The sequence below is a fragment of the Stenella coeruleoalba genome (assembly GCF_951394435.1).
Source record: "Stenella coeruleoalba genome assembly, chromosome: 15".
Lineage (NCBI taxonomy): Eukaryota > Metazoa > Chordata > Mammalia > Artiodactyla > Delphinidae > Stenella > Stenella coeruleoalba.
The window spans coordinates 14,485,307-14,501,460 of record NC_137161.1 but is presented as its reverse complement, the minus strand read 5'-3'; the positions used below and the strand labels follow the sequence as shown (position 1 = coordinate 14,501,460).

Here is a 16,154-nt window from a genome sequence, read left to right as displayed (position 1 = left end):
CTTACAATGCATTATGCTAAGTGAAATAAGTCAGACAGAAAAAGAAAAATACTGTATGATATCGCTTATATGGGGAATCTAAAAAATATAACAGGGCTTCCCTGGTGGCGCAGTGGTTGAGAATCTTCCTGCCAATGCAGGGGACACGGGTTCGAGCCCTAGTCTGGGAAGATCCCACATGCCGTGGAGCAACTAGGCCCGTGAGCCACAACTACTGAGCCTGCGTGTCTGGAGCTTGTGCTCCGCAACAAGAGAGGCCGCGACAGTGAGAGGCCCGCGCACCGCGATGAAGAGAGGCCCCCGTTCGCCGCAACTAGACAAAGCCCTCGCACAGAAACGAAGACCCAACACAGCCAAAAATAAATAAATAAATAAAAATTTAAAAAATATAACAAACTAGTGAATATAATAAAAAAGAAGCAGACTCACAGATATAGAGAACAAACCAGTGGTTACCAAGGGGGAGAGGGAAGGAGGAAGGGTCAAGATAGGAGGAGGGGATTAAGAGGTACAAATTATTAGGTTTAAAATAAGCTACACGGATATATTGTACAACACAGGGAATATAGCAAATAATTTGTAATAACTATAAATGGAGTATAACCTTTAAAACTTGCAAATCACCATATTGTGCACCTATGATTTATATAATATTATACATCAACTACACTTCAAGCAAAAAGAAAAGCAAGGAGATGATCACAAAAGCAGATGGAAGTTAACTCCGGAGGAGGGTTTGGGGGGAGAAGTTATGATCAAGAAAGGGCTTGAGAGTGGCATGGACATATACAGACTACCAAATGTAAAATAGATAGCTAGTGGGAAGCAGCCGCGTAGCACAGGGAGATCAGCTCGGTGCTTTGCGACCACCTAGAGGGGTGGGATAGGGAAGGTGAGAGGGAAACACAAGAGGGAGGGGATATGGGGATACATGTATACGTATAGCTGATTCACTTTGTGATACAGCAGAAACAAACACATCATTGTAAAGCAATTATACTCCAATAAAGATGTTAAAAAAATTAAAAAATAAAATAAAGGAATAGCTGGATGGGAAAAAAAAGAGAAGGGGCTTTTGGTGGCTTCTGGGGTCCTGGCTGGTGGTTACAGGAGTGTTTGCTTTGTAATTATTTGTCGAACTGGACATTTCTATTTTACGTACTTCTGTTTGCGTGTGTATTTCACAATAAAGAAAGAATGAAGGAGTACATGAATGAATAAACAGGAGTCTTCTGGGGGACCCTGGCCCCTCTGCTCTGCCCTACCCCTTCTGGCTCAGGGCTGGCACAGAGCATCACACAGCTGGGCAGAAGACTGGGTGGTCCCCGCCCCTCCACACGGTGCTTTGAAGCTTCCCATCGGTGAGTGGGGCTGGGCTGGAGGAGTGGCTGGGGGCGGCTGCCATACCAGGCTCCCTGGCAACGATGTGGAGCTGGCTGGCCGGCTCTGCCCACCCCGCTGTGCGTCTGGACTGAGGCGCTCAGGCTGCGATGTGCTCTCAGCTAAGGGATTGGATTCCCTTATCTCTCGGGGGTCAGTCCCCTGTGGCGGGGCCTAATGTGAGAGCAGCAGACCTCAAGTAATGACTTGCCCGATAGGAATCAGCCCAGCTCCCCACGGCATTTAGTCTCTGCCAGCTTCGGCGGCTTCTCACTCGGCTCAGCCCGAACCTGGGACAGAGGGGCTGGCTGGGCTGATGGGGCGGTGGGGGGCTGAGTCAGAGAAGCCGCCTCCACCCTGTTGTGCCTGGGGAGGCAGAGAGTGGAAAGGCCTCCTAGTTCAGGAGCACGGAATCCTGCCCTCCAGGCTCAGAGGAAAAGGGTAAGACCTGTCACGCCAGACCTTGGCATCTCCATGCACAATTATAGGTGTCACTCAGCTTGGGCATGGCTGCAGCCTCTGTCTACATCCCTAAGATATCCTTGTATCTGTCCTCCCACCTCCAATGTCCCTTTGCAAGCCTGGGTCAGTAGCAGATCACACACACAATAAGCAGGACAGGGGTGTGTGCAAGGGCCGGTCGGGGTGGGTGGACAGACGGGGCTCACCCTTGGCAGGAAGCAAGGTGAGGGGTGGCAAGGTAACCGCGTTACTTGGATGTATGGAAAATCAGACGACTTTGAGGCCGTCCCCTGCAAGAAGAGTGGCTGGAGGGGCAGGGGGTACGTGGGTGACTCGGATGGATGGACACAGACAGATGGGGGAGCTCCTCTATGGCGGGAAGCCTACAAGGCAGCTCGGGGTCAGTGGGTGGCTTGGAGGGATGACCAGACAGACACACGGATCTGCCTCCTCCCTCTGGGAAGGCCTCACTCACTCTGCGGGAACCGGGGAGGGTTGTCGTTGACGTCGGTGACCACGATGGTGACAGTTGTGGAGCCGGAGAGGCCGCCCAGCTGGCCCGCCATGTCTGTGGCCTGGATCACCACCTCGTAGCGCTCCTGGCTCTCGCGGTCAAGGTCAGGCACGGCCGTCCGGATCACGCCTGTGGATGAGGGAGGGTGAGGCCAGGGATGCCCCCCTGCCAGCTGCCAGCTGATACGGAGACCCCTCCCTAGGCAGAGCCGGGCTCGTTCAAGTTCAGGAGGGGAGCGGCTGATGCAGAAGACACGGATATGGCCGCTGTGCAGGTGTGGGGCCCAGCAGCCACCACACACACACACACACACACACACACACACACATGCGCGCGCGCGCACACACACACGTGCTTCTATAGATAGGCTCACAGATAACGCACACAGATTCTATGCTACACACACACTCACACACACACTACTCTTTCACACATACACACAACTATCAGATTCACACATACACACTTTAAAACACACCTTCCCACACACTCGTACACATACACACACATACTAACACACACTCTCAAACACACACACGCAACACAAAAGCAACAGAATATAGACTATTTGGTTTACTAAAAAGAGGCGTAGGGTCTAGAACCAGGCGCTGTGTGACCCCCTGGGCTACCGATCCCACTTTGGGGGCTTCGGTTTCCCCATGTGAGGGGGAACCTGCAATAATTCTCTGCATGAGCCTGGCCTGTGTCTGATTTGTCTCTGGGTCAGTGGCGCTCAGCCCAGAGCCAGGCCTGGAGTGGCAGCTCGGTGAGTGTTTAACAAAATGAACTGGACTCACACCCACCCTCAAACACACTCACCTTGGAGTCACACTTACGTGCACACAAACACTGATATGTCTCACACACTTATGTACTACATACGTAACACACATGAGGTCACACGCGCACGCATAGCTACTGCACACACTTATTCCCCCCCGCACACCCCTCCACGATTAAATCATCCCCCTGCCCTGGGGGTCCCAGCCCCTTCCTCTCAGGCCTGGCCCTAGATTCTCTGTCCAGGCACCAGCTAATCGCTAATCAGACAATCCTTCAAGCTGTTAACGGAAGCGGGGGGAGAGGCGGCAGGAGTCGGGGTGGCCACAAGATTGATCCTGTGCAGGGGAAGCCTGGGCTTCTTGTCTCCCTGCCAGTGGGAGACCAGGGGGGAGGGGGAAGTGGATGAGCCATTCAGAGCCTCCCCCTCCCACCCCCCACCCCCCCGACCCACTCCAACCTGCGAGCACCAGTGGTGACAGGTGGTGCCCAGGGCCTGAGCGCCAGGTGGAGTCACGCACCAGCAGCCCCATGATGTGCCCCATAATACCCAACCTCTCACTCCTGATGTCCCCAGACAGCCTCTAGATGCCAATAAAGGCAACGGAATGGGAGGAGAGGCTGGAGTGTGAGAGAGAGAGAGAGAGTGTGTGTGTGTGTGTGTGTGTGTGTGTGTGCGCGCGTATAGCTGGGGGAGCCAGGGGTGGGCACCTAGGGGGTGACCCTACTTTGAGGGATCCCATGGAGATATGGAAAGTGTAGTCTGTCTAACCAGGGGTCATACAGACTCTCTATCAGAAGCCTTCAAGACTCCTCAGTAAGCTCTCTCTTGACCCCTCCTCAGCCGGGACTGGTCTTTCCAAGGGCAGGGGAGACTTGGAAGCAGACGAACTTGGGATAAATCCCAGATCTGCCGTTTGTTGACCATGTGATCTTGAGCAGATCCCTTCACCTCTCTGAACCTCAGTTTCCTTATCTGTAAAATGGGACAATCACAATACCTCCCTAAAGAACAAGATTCTCCAACTTGGTACCATGGACATTTTGGGCAGGATAATTCCATCCACTAGACGCTGGCAGCAGCACCCTCCCTGCCCAACCCTAGTTCCAGACACTGTCAAATGGTCCCTGGGGACAAAACCGGTTGAGAACCACTGGCTCAGAGTTTCATCTCACGAGGATTGCATGTGACAATAACAACAGTAACTGACCCTGATGTGCATCTGAGTGAACTGCCTCATTTGATCTTCTCAACACCCCTGGGAGGAAGGTGCTTTGCTTATACCCGGCTTACAGATAAGGAGATGGAGGCACAGAGAGGTTAAGCACTGGCCCAAGGTCACACATGTAGGAAGCGCACAGTCAGGATTCCAGCAGGCACTCTGGGGCCAGAATCCATGCTGTGGACTGCTCTGCTGGACCACTGTAAGGACGGAGGGTCCCTGCCCAGCCTGCCTGGTATCCCCCCTCTCCCCCACCACCAGGTACAAGGGGAGAGCCCAGGCCTCTGACAGAGCAGTGCTGTTTATGTGGTCCCGTCTCAGCTCATGAGACAGCCCCCGTGCTCGTCTCAGTCCTAATCAGGCAAGACATGCTTCCAATCACGCAGCAGGCCCCTTGTCCCTTCCCCCTGGAGCCGCACCTCAACACTGGGATTGTCAGAGGGATGCCCTTCTAGGGATGAGCATGGGGCCCAAGGCCTTGGCTGGTCTCTTAGCTAAGTGTTTGCAGTCCTGGACAGCAGGGGCTGTACTGGGAATGTGGGCCTGTCACGTCCTCTCCCCTGGGGGGCTGGAAGGAGAGAAAGAGCAGAAAGGGAAAAGAGAGGAGAGGAAGAAGGATGAAGGTGGCAGAGAGGGAAGAAGAGAGAGAAGAGACAGACAGACAGAGGGCAATCTAGTGAGGGGAAAGAGACAGAGAGCCACACACTCAGAGGCAAAGAGGAAGGGAAAGGAGGGGAGGAGAGGGAAAGGGAGACCCACAGAGACAGAAAAAGAGAGAAAGAAGGAGGGGAGCAGTAAAGCCAGAGAGAAATACACACACGCAGGCGGAGGCAGTAAGACAGAGATCCACAGAGAGACAGAGACCTGGAGAGAAACAGAAAGAGAGAAAGACGGGGAGAAAGCAAGACGAAGAACAGCAAGGGCAGCGTGAACAGAGCTTCTCAGGGACACCAGAGAGGCAGACGGACAGCAAGGGGTGGAGAAAGAGGGTGGGAGGGAGGAAGGAGAGGGTAGACAGATGGACTGACGGGGGAGTGATCACTGGGCCAGAGACGCGGTAGAGGGCTCCTGGTGTGAGCCAGGCAGAAAGGCAGGAGGGGTGCGGGCCAGTCGAACACTTACTACGTGCTAAGCTTTGTGCATGTCATTTACACCTAGGATCTCACTGATGCGGAGGCTGGTGATGGGATCGGGGCCGCTGTACATCTGTGAGCCTGTGGACCAGAAGCTCAGCGACCCTCACTCTGAGGGGGCTCCGAGCAGGGGTCTGGCTGAGGTGTACCCCTGTGGGTGAGGAGCCATGCTTATGTGGCTGGCCTCCTTGCTGCCCTGCCACTTCCAGCTCTAGGGGAACTGGGGACACTGAAGTCTTCTTACCTGGAAACAGGTAAACAGTGTGTGATTAGATGCCATCTCTGGGCAACTAGGAGGTTGGTACCCTGAGGCCATGCTGCCTCTGGACCCTGTTCCTGGGGTCACACCCAGTGATAGGTTGCTATGGTGATAGCTCCTGACGAAGGGTGCCTGCTGGGATCCACATCCTTGGGTCATCCCCTCCCACACTGCGTGCGACTTGCTTTGGCTAATGCGACGTTAGCAAGTGTGACAAAAGCAGAGGCTTGATCAGCCCCTGTGCACTGGGGCTCGTCCTCTTGGAACCCTGAGACCACTGTGCTGTGAAGAAGGCCAGGATGAAAGGCCATGTGGCAGGCCCAGCCATGCCAGCTGTCCTAGCTGACCTGCCAGCTGACTGTTGCCATGGGAGTGACCCCAGCAAAAGAACTGCCCATCCAACCCACAGAATTGTGACACATAATAAATCGGCGCTGTTTACGCCACTGTGTTTGGGGACGGTTTGTCATATAGCGGTAGATAGGTTAACAGAGAAATCGAGCTCCCTAGGCCGTCCCTCTTTGGGGCTCACTCACACAGCTGCGTTTCACTGCAGGGTCATCTGGCTGGAAGGTCCAAGATAGCCTCATGTACCTGCCGGGCGGTTGACCCTGGCTATTGGCCAGACCTCTCTCATCCTCCATTGAGCTGGGCTGGCTTCCTTATATGGTAGTCTCAGGCCCATGTTCCAGGAGAGAAGAGTGAAAACTGCAAGGTCTCTTAAGGCCTAATCTGAGAATTTGCAGAACATCACTTCTGCTACATTCTATTGGCCCAAAGCAAGTCATAAGGCAGCCCAGATTCAAAGGGCAGGGAAATAGACCCCTCCTCTCCCCAGCACAGTCACTTTACCAAGAGGCAGTTCAGGGATGGCAGGAACTGATGGCATATTTTGCTATCTACTCTGTTCCACTTCCCACTCCTGATGCTGGGAGAAGCATATTGGAGGCTGGTGCCCTCCTGGGGGGCCTGGGAGAAAATTCCCAGATCAGCTGATGAAGTTGTTCTTAAACCATCTGGCTCTGAAAATTCACTCACTGACCCATTTATTAGACCCTTACTGACGGCCTACTATGTGCCAGGGCTACACAGAGTCAGATAAGAGGCACTTCGGGATTTTGAAGGACTTTGGGGTCAGACAGGTATGGATTCAAGCCTTCCTTCCACCATTTATACGTTATCTGACCTCGGGCAAGTTCTTAACTCTCTCTGTGCCTCTGTTTCCTATTCTGTCAAATGGGAATACCCAGTTGGAAGGGTTGTTAAGAGGGTTAAATGAGACAAAGCTTCCAGCAGCAGGTCCCACATTTTGGAGATGCCTTGATGATTCTCCCTCCTCAAGTCCTGGGTTGAGGACCTCATAAATCAGTTCCACAAGGGCTGAGATTCATGCTGGTCTTGTCCATCTATCATCTTATCTATAGGGTCCGGCATATAGCAGGTGTTCGATAAACATTTTGACTTATTGACCTACAACCATAGACCCTCTGCCCGCCTCTTCAGCCTGGGTGTAGTTGTCTCTTTGTATTTGGCTTCTCTGCTGGAACAAAAGCACCATGAAGGCAGAAACCAGATCTAGTACATCACCCTGATCAGGATCTGGTACTTACAAAGGTTAGTTTCATTCCCTCCCAGGAAAAGCAAACATCTCTGGCTCAATTGAGAATTGTCAGCAGATATCTTGGAGTCTCTGAGAGAGAGAGGCTTTCTCTTCTTGCTGGGGTGGTGGTGAGCGGGGGCTGGTAATGAGAACCTGGCCCCGGCAACCCACAGCCTTGTCCTCAGCAGTCGTCCCAGTTCCAGCTGTTGTTCTCCCCGCCCCCGGGGAGAACAGCAAATGCTGCAGAAGGGGCCCTGGAGCCCAAGTGATGCCTCATTAGCCCGCAAATGCCATCCCTGTTTTCCCTGTTGGGGGTCTATGGGCAGGCCTGGCCTTTAAAACACACAAGTTAATTCTTCCTCTGGCACGAGCCTCGTGGCGCCCCGCCTTCTCCCCTCCCTCACACCTTCCTCACAGGCCCTGTTCCGGCTCTGCTCCCTGCTATCTGCACAGCGAGAACAGACTGTACCTCGCAGCAGCTGCTAAATATAGACCCGCATGAGCGGAATATTCCTGGCTGGGAAAATGGAGCTGGGGCTGCAAATGGCACCAGGGTGGCTCCTACCATGGGGCCGAAGGAAGGGGGAGGAAAAATCGGGTCCTTCCTGGGCAATGTCTACAAAGACCCTTCCAAACAGAGAAAGTTGATGGACCCTAGAAACAAGGACGCTGTTTGTGTTTCTTCACTTACCTCGCCTGGTGCCCACTTTCTGGCTTCTTGAGAACTGTTTCTGCCCTCCCAGGCTCCACGGCCTCCCATCTGCCACCCTCCTCCCGACTCTCTGCAGTGGGGGATGTTCTTTCTTAGAACCTGGCCATCCTTCTCACTCTGGAGTCTGATGCTTCATCTGCCCACCCCTGCCACCTCCCAGACTCAGTCCTGGCCCTTCCCTTATTTCTGTGTTCTGTCTTTTCCTCCCCACCTTAAAGCTGATCAACTCTAAGGACTTCACCTCCTCAGGTTGAATGGACGAAGGCTTCATCATCATCCCCATCATCCCCCTGGTTTACGTTTATGTACCACGTATTGCACTGAGCATGTCAGTATCTCTCCTAGATACGAAGTGGCTCACACCCTCACTTCATTCAGGACTCAGTCCCAACATCACCTCCCCGGAAAGGCCTGTCCTGATTTCTTTGTCTAAGTCCACTCTCTTACCCTGTTTATGTGTTTTTCTAGCACTCATTGCATTGCTACTCCACATTATGTTGTATGTTTATGTGCTTATTTTCTGTATTTCCTACTTAAATAAAAGCTCCATGAGGGTAGGGTGTTGGGTTTCCCTGCTGCTGCCTTCCTAGAGCCTAGAGCAGAGCTGGGCATGTACAGGACTCAATAAAGAGTTGCTGAATGAATGAATGAACTCTCCCACTGGATCCTCACGACAATCATGTGACATGAGTATTATTACCTCTGTTGTGTACATGGGGAAACCGAAGCTTAAAGAGCCTCAACTATTCTTGGAGCTTTAGGCCCATATTTCAGACGGCCCATCCTAGATGTTTCTTTCCTCCTCTTCTCTCATCTTAAAGCCAATATAGTTAAAATTGAATTACTTAGCTCTATATCAGATCCTGGAACACATTCAGTAATTCCTCTGTCCCTAGACAGTTTTCTTAATCCACGTTCCTCCTTCTGTTTCTGTAGGTGGTGCCCCTTCCCATCCTAGGTTCCAAAGTTAGGAACCCCCAGATTCCTCCCTGAATATAGTCCCGTACATGCATCCGGGCCTCCAAGGTTTGCCCTTTGCAGAATCTCCCTGTCATCCCTCACTCTCCCTCCTCAGTATCTCAACTAACCCTCTCTACCAATCCCGTATCATCTCTGGCTCCCTAACTAGATGCAGCAGGTTAAGGAGTCTGGGTGGGTGCTGAGAAAGGGCGCAGGCTTTGGCTTTGGCTTTCGGGGCTCTCTGCTGGGCACTCCAGGCTCCTGGGTCTCCCTGAATTCAGTTCCTGCCTCTGAGCCATGCTATACAGTGGCAGCCCGAGGGATCTTGTTAAAATGAAAACCTGAGCATGTCACTTCCCTGCTTAAAAGTCATCAATGAATCCACAGTGTTGGTGAGGGGGAAGGGAAACAGGCTCTCTCGTAATCGGGTCTTCAGGAGTGTAATCTGGTACATTTCCTCATCATCTATCCAGATTCCAAACGCACTATGCTCTTTGACCCAGCTTTTCCACTTCCTGAAAATTATCCTGCAGATACATTCACACAAGCACAAAATGATCTATGTATGAGGTTATGCACTGTAACACTGTTCGTCGTAGAAAAAGATTGGAAACAGCGTAAGTGTCCATCAATAGGGGACTGGCGAAATAAATTTTAGTGTATCCACAACAGCTGTTAAATAGAAGAATGATGAAGCTCTTTATGTACCGGTATGGAATAATCTGCAAGATGTATTGTTAAGCGAAAAAGGCAAGCAGTGTGTATAGTGTGTGTTTATAGCTACCATTTGTGTAAAAAAAAAAACAAACCAAATACATGTACCTATTTTCTTGTACATGCATAGAACAGCTCTGGAAAGATACACAAGAAAATTACATTGGTTGCCTTGGGGATACAGACTGGGTGGCTGGGGGACTAGAGGGGGTGAAGAATTTCCACTAAATACAAATTTGGACTTTTTGAATTTTGAACCTTGAAATGTATTATCTATTTTTTTTTTTAAAAAAAAACCCTCAATACTTTTCAAGTGAATGAGTTCAAGGTCTCACAGGATATATATACCAAGTGGCTACCTTTGGGGTTGCAATTACTGGGGATGAGGGTAGGAAGCCCTTTCTTCCTTCCTTCCTTTGTCTCTTTTAAAAAACATTTCTTTAATGTTTGAATGTTTTCTAAAACGTATTAGTTTCACAAGGAGAAAAAAATAATGCGGATATTATGTGTAAGAGAATGCAATTATAGACTGGAATCCTCAACCTCTCCGCCTAAACAAAACAAACACACACACAAAAACCCCAAACCCAAATCCATCAAACACCCTCCCACCCCACCACGCTTAGAATAAAATCCAAGTGCTTCAGCCCACCTCACACGGGGCAGTCAGGTCCCTGCCAGCCTCTCTACATTACCCCTCAACAAGCCTCTTCTCCAGTCCTGAGTTGCTTAAAATTCCCCTCATGCCTCAGGCTGTTCTCCTCCTCCCAGTTCTGCGTACACCATGCCCTCTGCCTGGAATGCCCTTCTCTGAATCTCGGTCGGGCCAACACTTTCTTATCCTTTGGAGATTGCTGCTCCCGCCTCCAAGAAACTTGCCTCCTGATTGCCCACACGGATGCCTATCCCCCTGCCCCCACTGAACTGTGAGCCCCAGGAAGGCATGTGATGAACACTGTGTGGTGTCTGATGTCTCATCCCCTGCCTTCTCCAGTCCCTGGGACAGTGAGAGCACTGCCCTTGTCACCGGCAGCCGCTCCCAGCTGTGGGACCTTGAGTGAACCACTTCATCTCTCTGAGCCTCAGCCTCCTGCCTCTGTTCTCCCTGCCACGCTCACGAGGCCCCTCAGAGATGTACTCAGGTTCTAGCCCCAGAGTGAGGGACGTGGGGGGTGGTGCGTGGGAGTGCTGCACCATTGCTTGGTGATGGCGGGGAGGGCAAGGAAGTCAAGAAGCCATCCTTTCCTAACCGTCTCGGCCTCGGTCTTCCCATCAGATACTTAACAACTGGCACCTGAACAGCTTTCACAACTGCCGAAAAGGTGCCTTTCACCGGCCGACGGCCGTCCCCCCTTACCCCCGGCCCCCAGCGACACTTATGACCATGACCGACCCCGTCTGGGCTGCGGACACGCCTGCCTCAGTTTAGCTCCAACGGCAAGAGGGGCCACTGAGTTCAAACCTCCGAAGTCCTTTCAGGGGGCCCATAGTGATAGCCTCCTGCCTTTTGGTTTCCTCACCAGTCTTGCAGGCGCCCCCCACTCTATTTTTTTTTTCTGCTCCTCGGTCATTCTCTCTTCCTACCTGGTCGCCCTCCCTCTCCGCGACCCTGGGGTCTCCTGGAGCCAGAAAGATGCCTCGGTATCCTCTGTCCACACCTCAGCACTGTTGGCTGGAACGCTGAGAGACTTCCGCCCGCCCCCTCCGGCACCGCCCCTTTCGCCACGCCTCTGGTTTCGCCCCGGCTCCGCCCCTTTGGCCTGGCCCCGCCCCTCACCGGTCTTGGGGTCCACGGTGAAGTGGCGCTCGCCATCCAGCACGCTGTACACCAGTCGAGCGCTGCTGCCGTACGTGGGGTCATCCGCATCCGAGGCCATCACCTGCATCACCGACGTGCCTGGGCCCGGGGGACCAAGCGAGACAAGGGTCAGCTGGGGCCGCTGTGCTCGTCCTCCCCCTGGCTCCCCACTCCCAGAGAAACTGGGAAAGGAGACCTAGGCCGGAGGTCACTGAAGCCAATCCCCTCACAGTCCTCATCCCCACATGAAGCCCCAACCCGCTTCCAGACCTGGGGCCTTCCCAGTGGCACAAGCATGACCATGGAGTCAGATCTGGATTCAAATCTCCCTTCGGTGGTTCCCAGCTGTAAAACTCTGGCAAGTGAAGACAGCCTCCCTGCATCTCAGTTTCCTCACCAGCAAAATGGGGACAGTCCTAGTCCTTGGTTCATGAGGGAACACCTTTTAATCTCCCAGTGCAGAACTCAGAGCAGTATCTCAGTGGGCGGTGGAAATGGTTATTTTCACCAATTAAGGTCATCACAGAGTTAGAGCTAACACTGGAAACCAGGCACTTTACTCCCAAAGCAGGGGTCCTTCTACCCATCCCAGCCCCTCCTGATTTCTCAAGGGAATTCTGCCTCCTTCCTCCCACATCCTAATCCCCCCAGCCCCGCCATCCCGCCATGGGGATGTGTGGGCATCCCAGAAGGACAGCCAAGTTCATTGGGGCTCAGGGGCCAGTGTCTCTTGGGCCCCAGGCAGAAGAGCAGCGGCCAGCTTTCCCTTTGGAAGTAGCTGGCTGTGGGTCCTGGTGCCCTCCTCGCCCCTCCTCCCGGGTGCCCAGACAGTTCCCGCCCCCGACACACACACTTCTCCTCATGCTCTGCACGTAGGCTGCTGGGGAGAGTATAAATTGGATAAAAGTCCATCAAACAGCGGCAATTAAGTTATTGATTTTCGACGCTGCCTCATTAAACTGGGAGCTCCTCTCGGCCTGTCCCAGAGATGGCTCTAATTTGACATCATGTTCAATTTGACAAAAGCAGGGCTTGGGATGTGAGGCTGGACAGGGTGGGGGTGATGGAAGGGGTGGGGGCGGGGGTGAATGGAAGGATGGGCAAAGCTGTGTGGTCCATCCAAACCTTTCCAGATAGGAGGGTGTGAGACGCAAGACCCAAGAGGGAGTCTTGGGGGCTCAGGATAGGATCCAAGGGGGATGAGACTCAGACCTCACCTCAAGGAGATGCCCTCTTCTGGGTGCCCTGATGGTGAGGGGACGGGGCCCAGGCCTCCTGAGGTTCTGGGTAGGGCCCTCCTGGTGGGTTGGGCTCTCTGGGCCAGCGGGGCGGCACGCTGGGGGGTGACGCCAGTCCACTGCCTGGCTAATGAGTGGGGCTCTGCAAGTGCTACTGCAGCAATTCTGCTAAGCCCAGCCGGCCACCCACCTCTCCCGCCTCCAGCCCTCGATCACTCCAGACAGACACATGTATTTATTTTTCACTCTTTTGCATTTCTCATTTCCCTCTCCGTGTCCCCCCCGCCCCAGCCTCCTAAACCGGCCCTGCAATGCGCCTCTCTCTTTGGAGGCTCCGGCCCCCTATCAACCATGTCAGAGTTGCCTGCAGAAGCTGGGGAAGAGGCTTGGGCAAGCCCCCTCCTTCCTGATGCTTGGTACTCAGGGGTCTCCTATTCAGGGCAAGGGCATGATCCTAGGCGCCTCCTCTTAAACAGAGAGAGGAGAAAGAAATAAACCCTATTGAGCACTCCCTACATGCTTAGCTTCACCAGCCACTTAAATCCATCACCTCTAATTCTCACAGCATCTCTGAGAGGCAGAGTGGGCCCCTCTAAATTACAGGTGAGGAAAGGGGTCAAACAGGGGAAAAGACTCGACTGAGGGCACAGACTGAGGAAGTGGTGGGATTTGAACCCAGGACTCTCTAAGGCCAAAGTCCTCTGGGAGCCAGAGTCAGCACACACACACACAGTGACTCTGGATGGTGGCCTGGTGTACTGAATCACAATCAGTGACTCTGCCGCTTATTAGAAGTGTGGCCTTGGGCCTGTCATGAACCCCATTTTTGCCTCAATTTCCTCATTTGTGAAATGAGGGTGAGAGTACCACCAAACTCCTGGGATTGGTTTCAGAATTCAAATAGGTTTCTGTATGCAGCACCGAGGACAGTGCCCATCCCACACTAAGAACTCGATAAACGCAGGTTGCTGTCCGCTCAGCAGACGCTGCATGCCCGTATACAACGGCACAATCAAGCCTCCCTCACGGACAAACTGAAATGAGAGACGATACATAAAGCATCGGGCTCACGGTGGGTGCTCAATAACTAGTAGCTGCTGTAACAGTTATGAGAGAGGGTCTCCCTGTCACTCTCCTCTGCATGTTCCCCTCTCCCCCTGGGCAAGGCACAGTGCTAGGCTGAGTGACTCCCCAGGGACAAGGATGAGCTCTCTCTCTCTCTATCCCTGGCTGCATCCCTGGGACACCCGCGGGGATGATGGAATCATTTCCCCGATCTGGGTTTCTTTATTGCAGCCATTACAGTTAATGCCGACACGTGGGGATGGCAAAGGGTCAGTGATTCACCACTGATTCCCCAAGGCCCCACACGCCCTCCCACCTTCTTCACAAGTCAGGAGCTCCCCAGAATCCGCAGACAAAAGGGTGCCAGGCTTGTGGCCGCTGTAGGACCACCTTGTGCCGTGCCCCTAAGTTCAGCAGTTTGCATTTTGCAACGCGCCATCACGGCCATTCTCTCCTTCAGTCCTCACACCAAGTCTCTGATGTAGATGCAGGGCCATGCTGGCACGTGTTTAACCATTGGCTCTGGGGGATGGAGGGGTAGGGAGGAATTCCCTGCTTTGTAGTGTTTGCTGATTTCTACGGTGTAAATACTCTCACCATGGCCAATTTCAAGCTATGAATGTGGTATCAAGTGGTTCATAAAACTCTGAAAATCAATACTTGGCTCTCGTGAGCTGATACGAGCCGACTCCAGAGCAATCCTGCATCAATTCCATTTTACAGATGAGGAAACTGCTACATACAGTGAAGGGTGACAATGTAAATTAATAATGAAACCCATTATTATATACCCTTATTCAATGATAATGATCGATTAGGTTTATTAAATAACTTCTTTGTGATACATGCTATAATAAGCCCTTTATGTATAGTATCTCATGGAATTCATATAATAGAGCCTTGAAGTAAGCTCTATTAAGATTTCCACTTTGCAGACGAGGAAACGGAGGCTGAGTGATGTTTAGTAATGAACCCCTTTTGCCTCAATTTCATCATTTGTGACATGGGGGTAATATTACTACCAAGCTCTCAGGATCGCTGTGAGAACTCAAATAGATTTCCTTGTTCAGCAGCAAGGACAGCCCCTGGCTAAATTCATCCGGCAAGGAAATAGGAGAGGCAGGATTCAAACCCAGGTCGATCTGATGTCAAAACACACATGTACCTTGCCTTATAAGGTTGTAGGAGAGGGGATCCGTAGGAGAAGTAGAGAGGCACATGAGAGAAGAGTCAAAGAAAGGAGAGCGAGGGAAGAGCAGCAGAGGAACAGCAAGGAACTGGGCTCAGGATTCTCGCTCTCTGGCAGCTGGTTCAAGCCCAGACTTCCAGAAGCAGGGGTGGGATTGGCTAGAATGAGCCATTTGCTGTCCATGGTGCTGCCACCCAGTCCTGCTACGCGGGATCAAGGGCCTAATTCCAGGCTGGCATAGGAAGGGTTGCCCAAAGGATTCTCGGGTAAACAGCATCTCAGAGCCCAGGGCTCCATGTGGAATGTTGGCTATGAAAAGGCTGGTCCTTGGAGAGCACAGAAACCAGTGGTTCTCAACCTGGCTGCACATTAGAATCTCTTAGGAGCTTTAAAGTAAAACTGATGCTGAGCCCCCATCCCAGACCAATTTAGTAGAGCTCTCTTGGGGTGGAGCACAGGCAAGGGGATTTTAAAAGCTCCTGCAGTGATTCTAAAGTGCATTCCAGACTGAGAACTGATGCCCCAGCCTTTGATTGAACTGCTGAGCAAACTGAGTCACAGAGAGGCTCAATGACTTGCCCAAGATTAGGTTATTAGTAAGTGGCAGGAAAAGATTCAAACCCACAACACTGTAGCCAGCATGTCACCCTCCTGGACTCACTGTGCCTGTGCTGAGACCGGCACCCAGAAGGAAGCAGCAAGGATGACACAAGCCACCAAATCAGCATGAGAAGTTGGACACTCCTACAAAGAGATGCCCCTCACAACTTCATGGAGACTGGGTGGACTTTGGCATCAGAGAGTCCTGGGTTCAAATCCCACCACTCCCTCACTCTGTGCCCTCAATCAAGTCTTTCCCCCTGTTTGACCTGTTTCCTCACTGGTACTTTAGAGGGGCCCACTCTGCCTCTCAGAGGTGCTATGGGAATTAGAGATGATGGATTTAAGTGCCTGGTGAAGCCAGGCATGTAGTAGGTGCTCAATAAGAGTTTATTCCTTTCTCCTCTCTCTGTATGGTCAGAAGATCTCTAGGTCTGTGTCGTTGGCCCTGCGCAGGAGACCCGTGGGTACCAGTATCAGGAAGGAGGGGGCTTGCCCACTCCTCACTTCTAGTTTATCTGTTTTCT

At 52.4% G+C, this 16,154-nt stretch overlaps 1 protein-coding gene across 1 annotated transcript in view; it reads right to left on the bottom strand.

Annotated features, from left to right (window-relative positions):
• Window positions 1-16,154, bottom strand: part of CDH22 (cadherin 22) — a 71,104-nt gene that overhangs the window by 36,083 nt on the left and 18,867 nt on the right. Inside the window, exons 3-4 of the mRNA XM_079945384.1 lie at window positions 11,515-11,634; window positions 2,318-2,485 (exon numbers count right to left, since the gene is read on the bottom strand). Of these exons, the coding sequence (XP_079801510.1) occupies window positions 2,318-2,485; window positions 11,515-11,634 (288 nt within the window). The remainder of the gene's footprint in view (window positions 1-2,317; window positions 2,486-11,514; window positions 11,635-16,154) is intronic.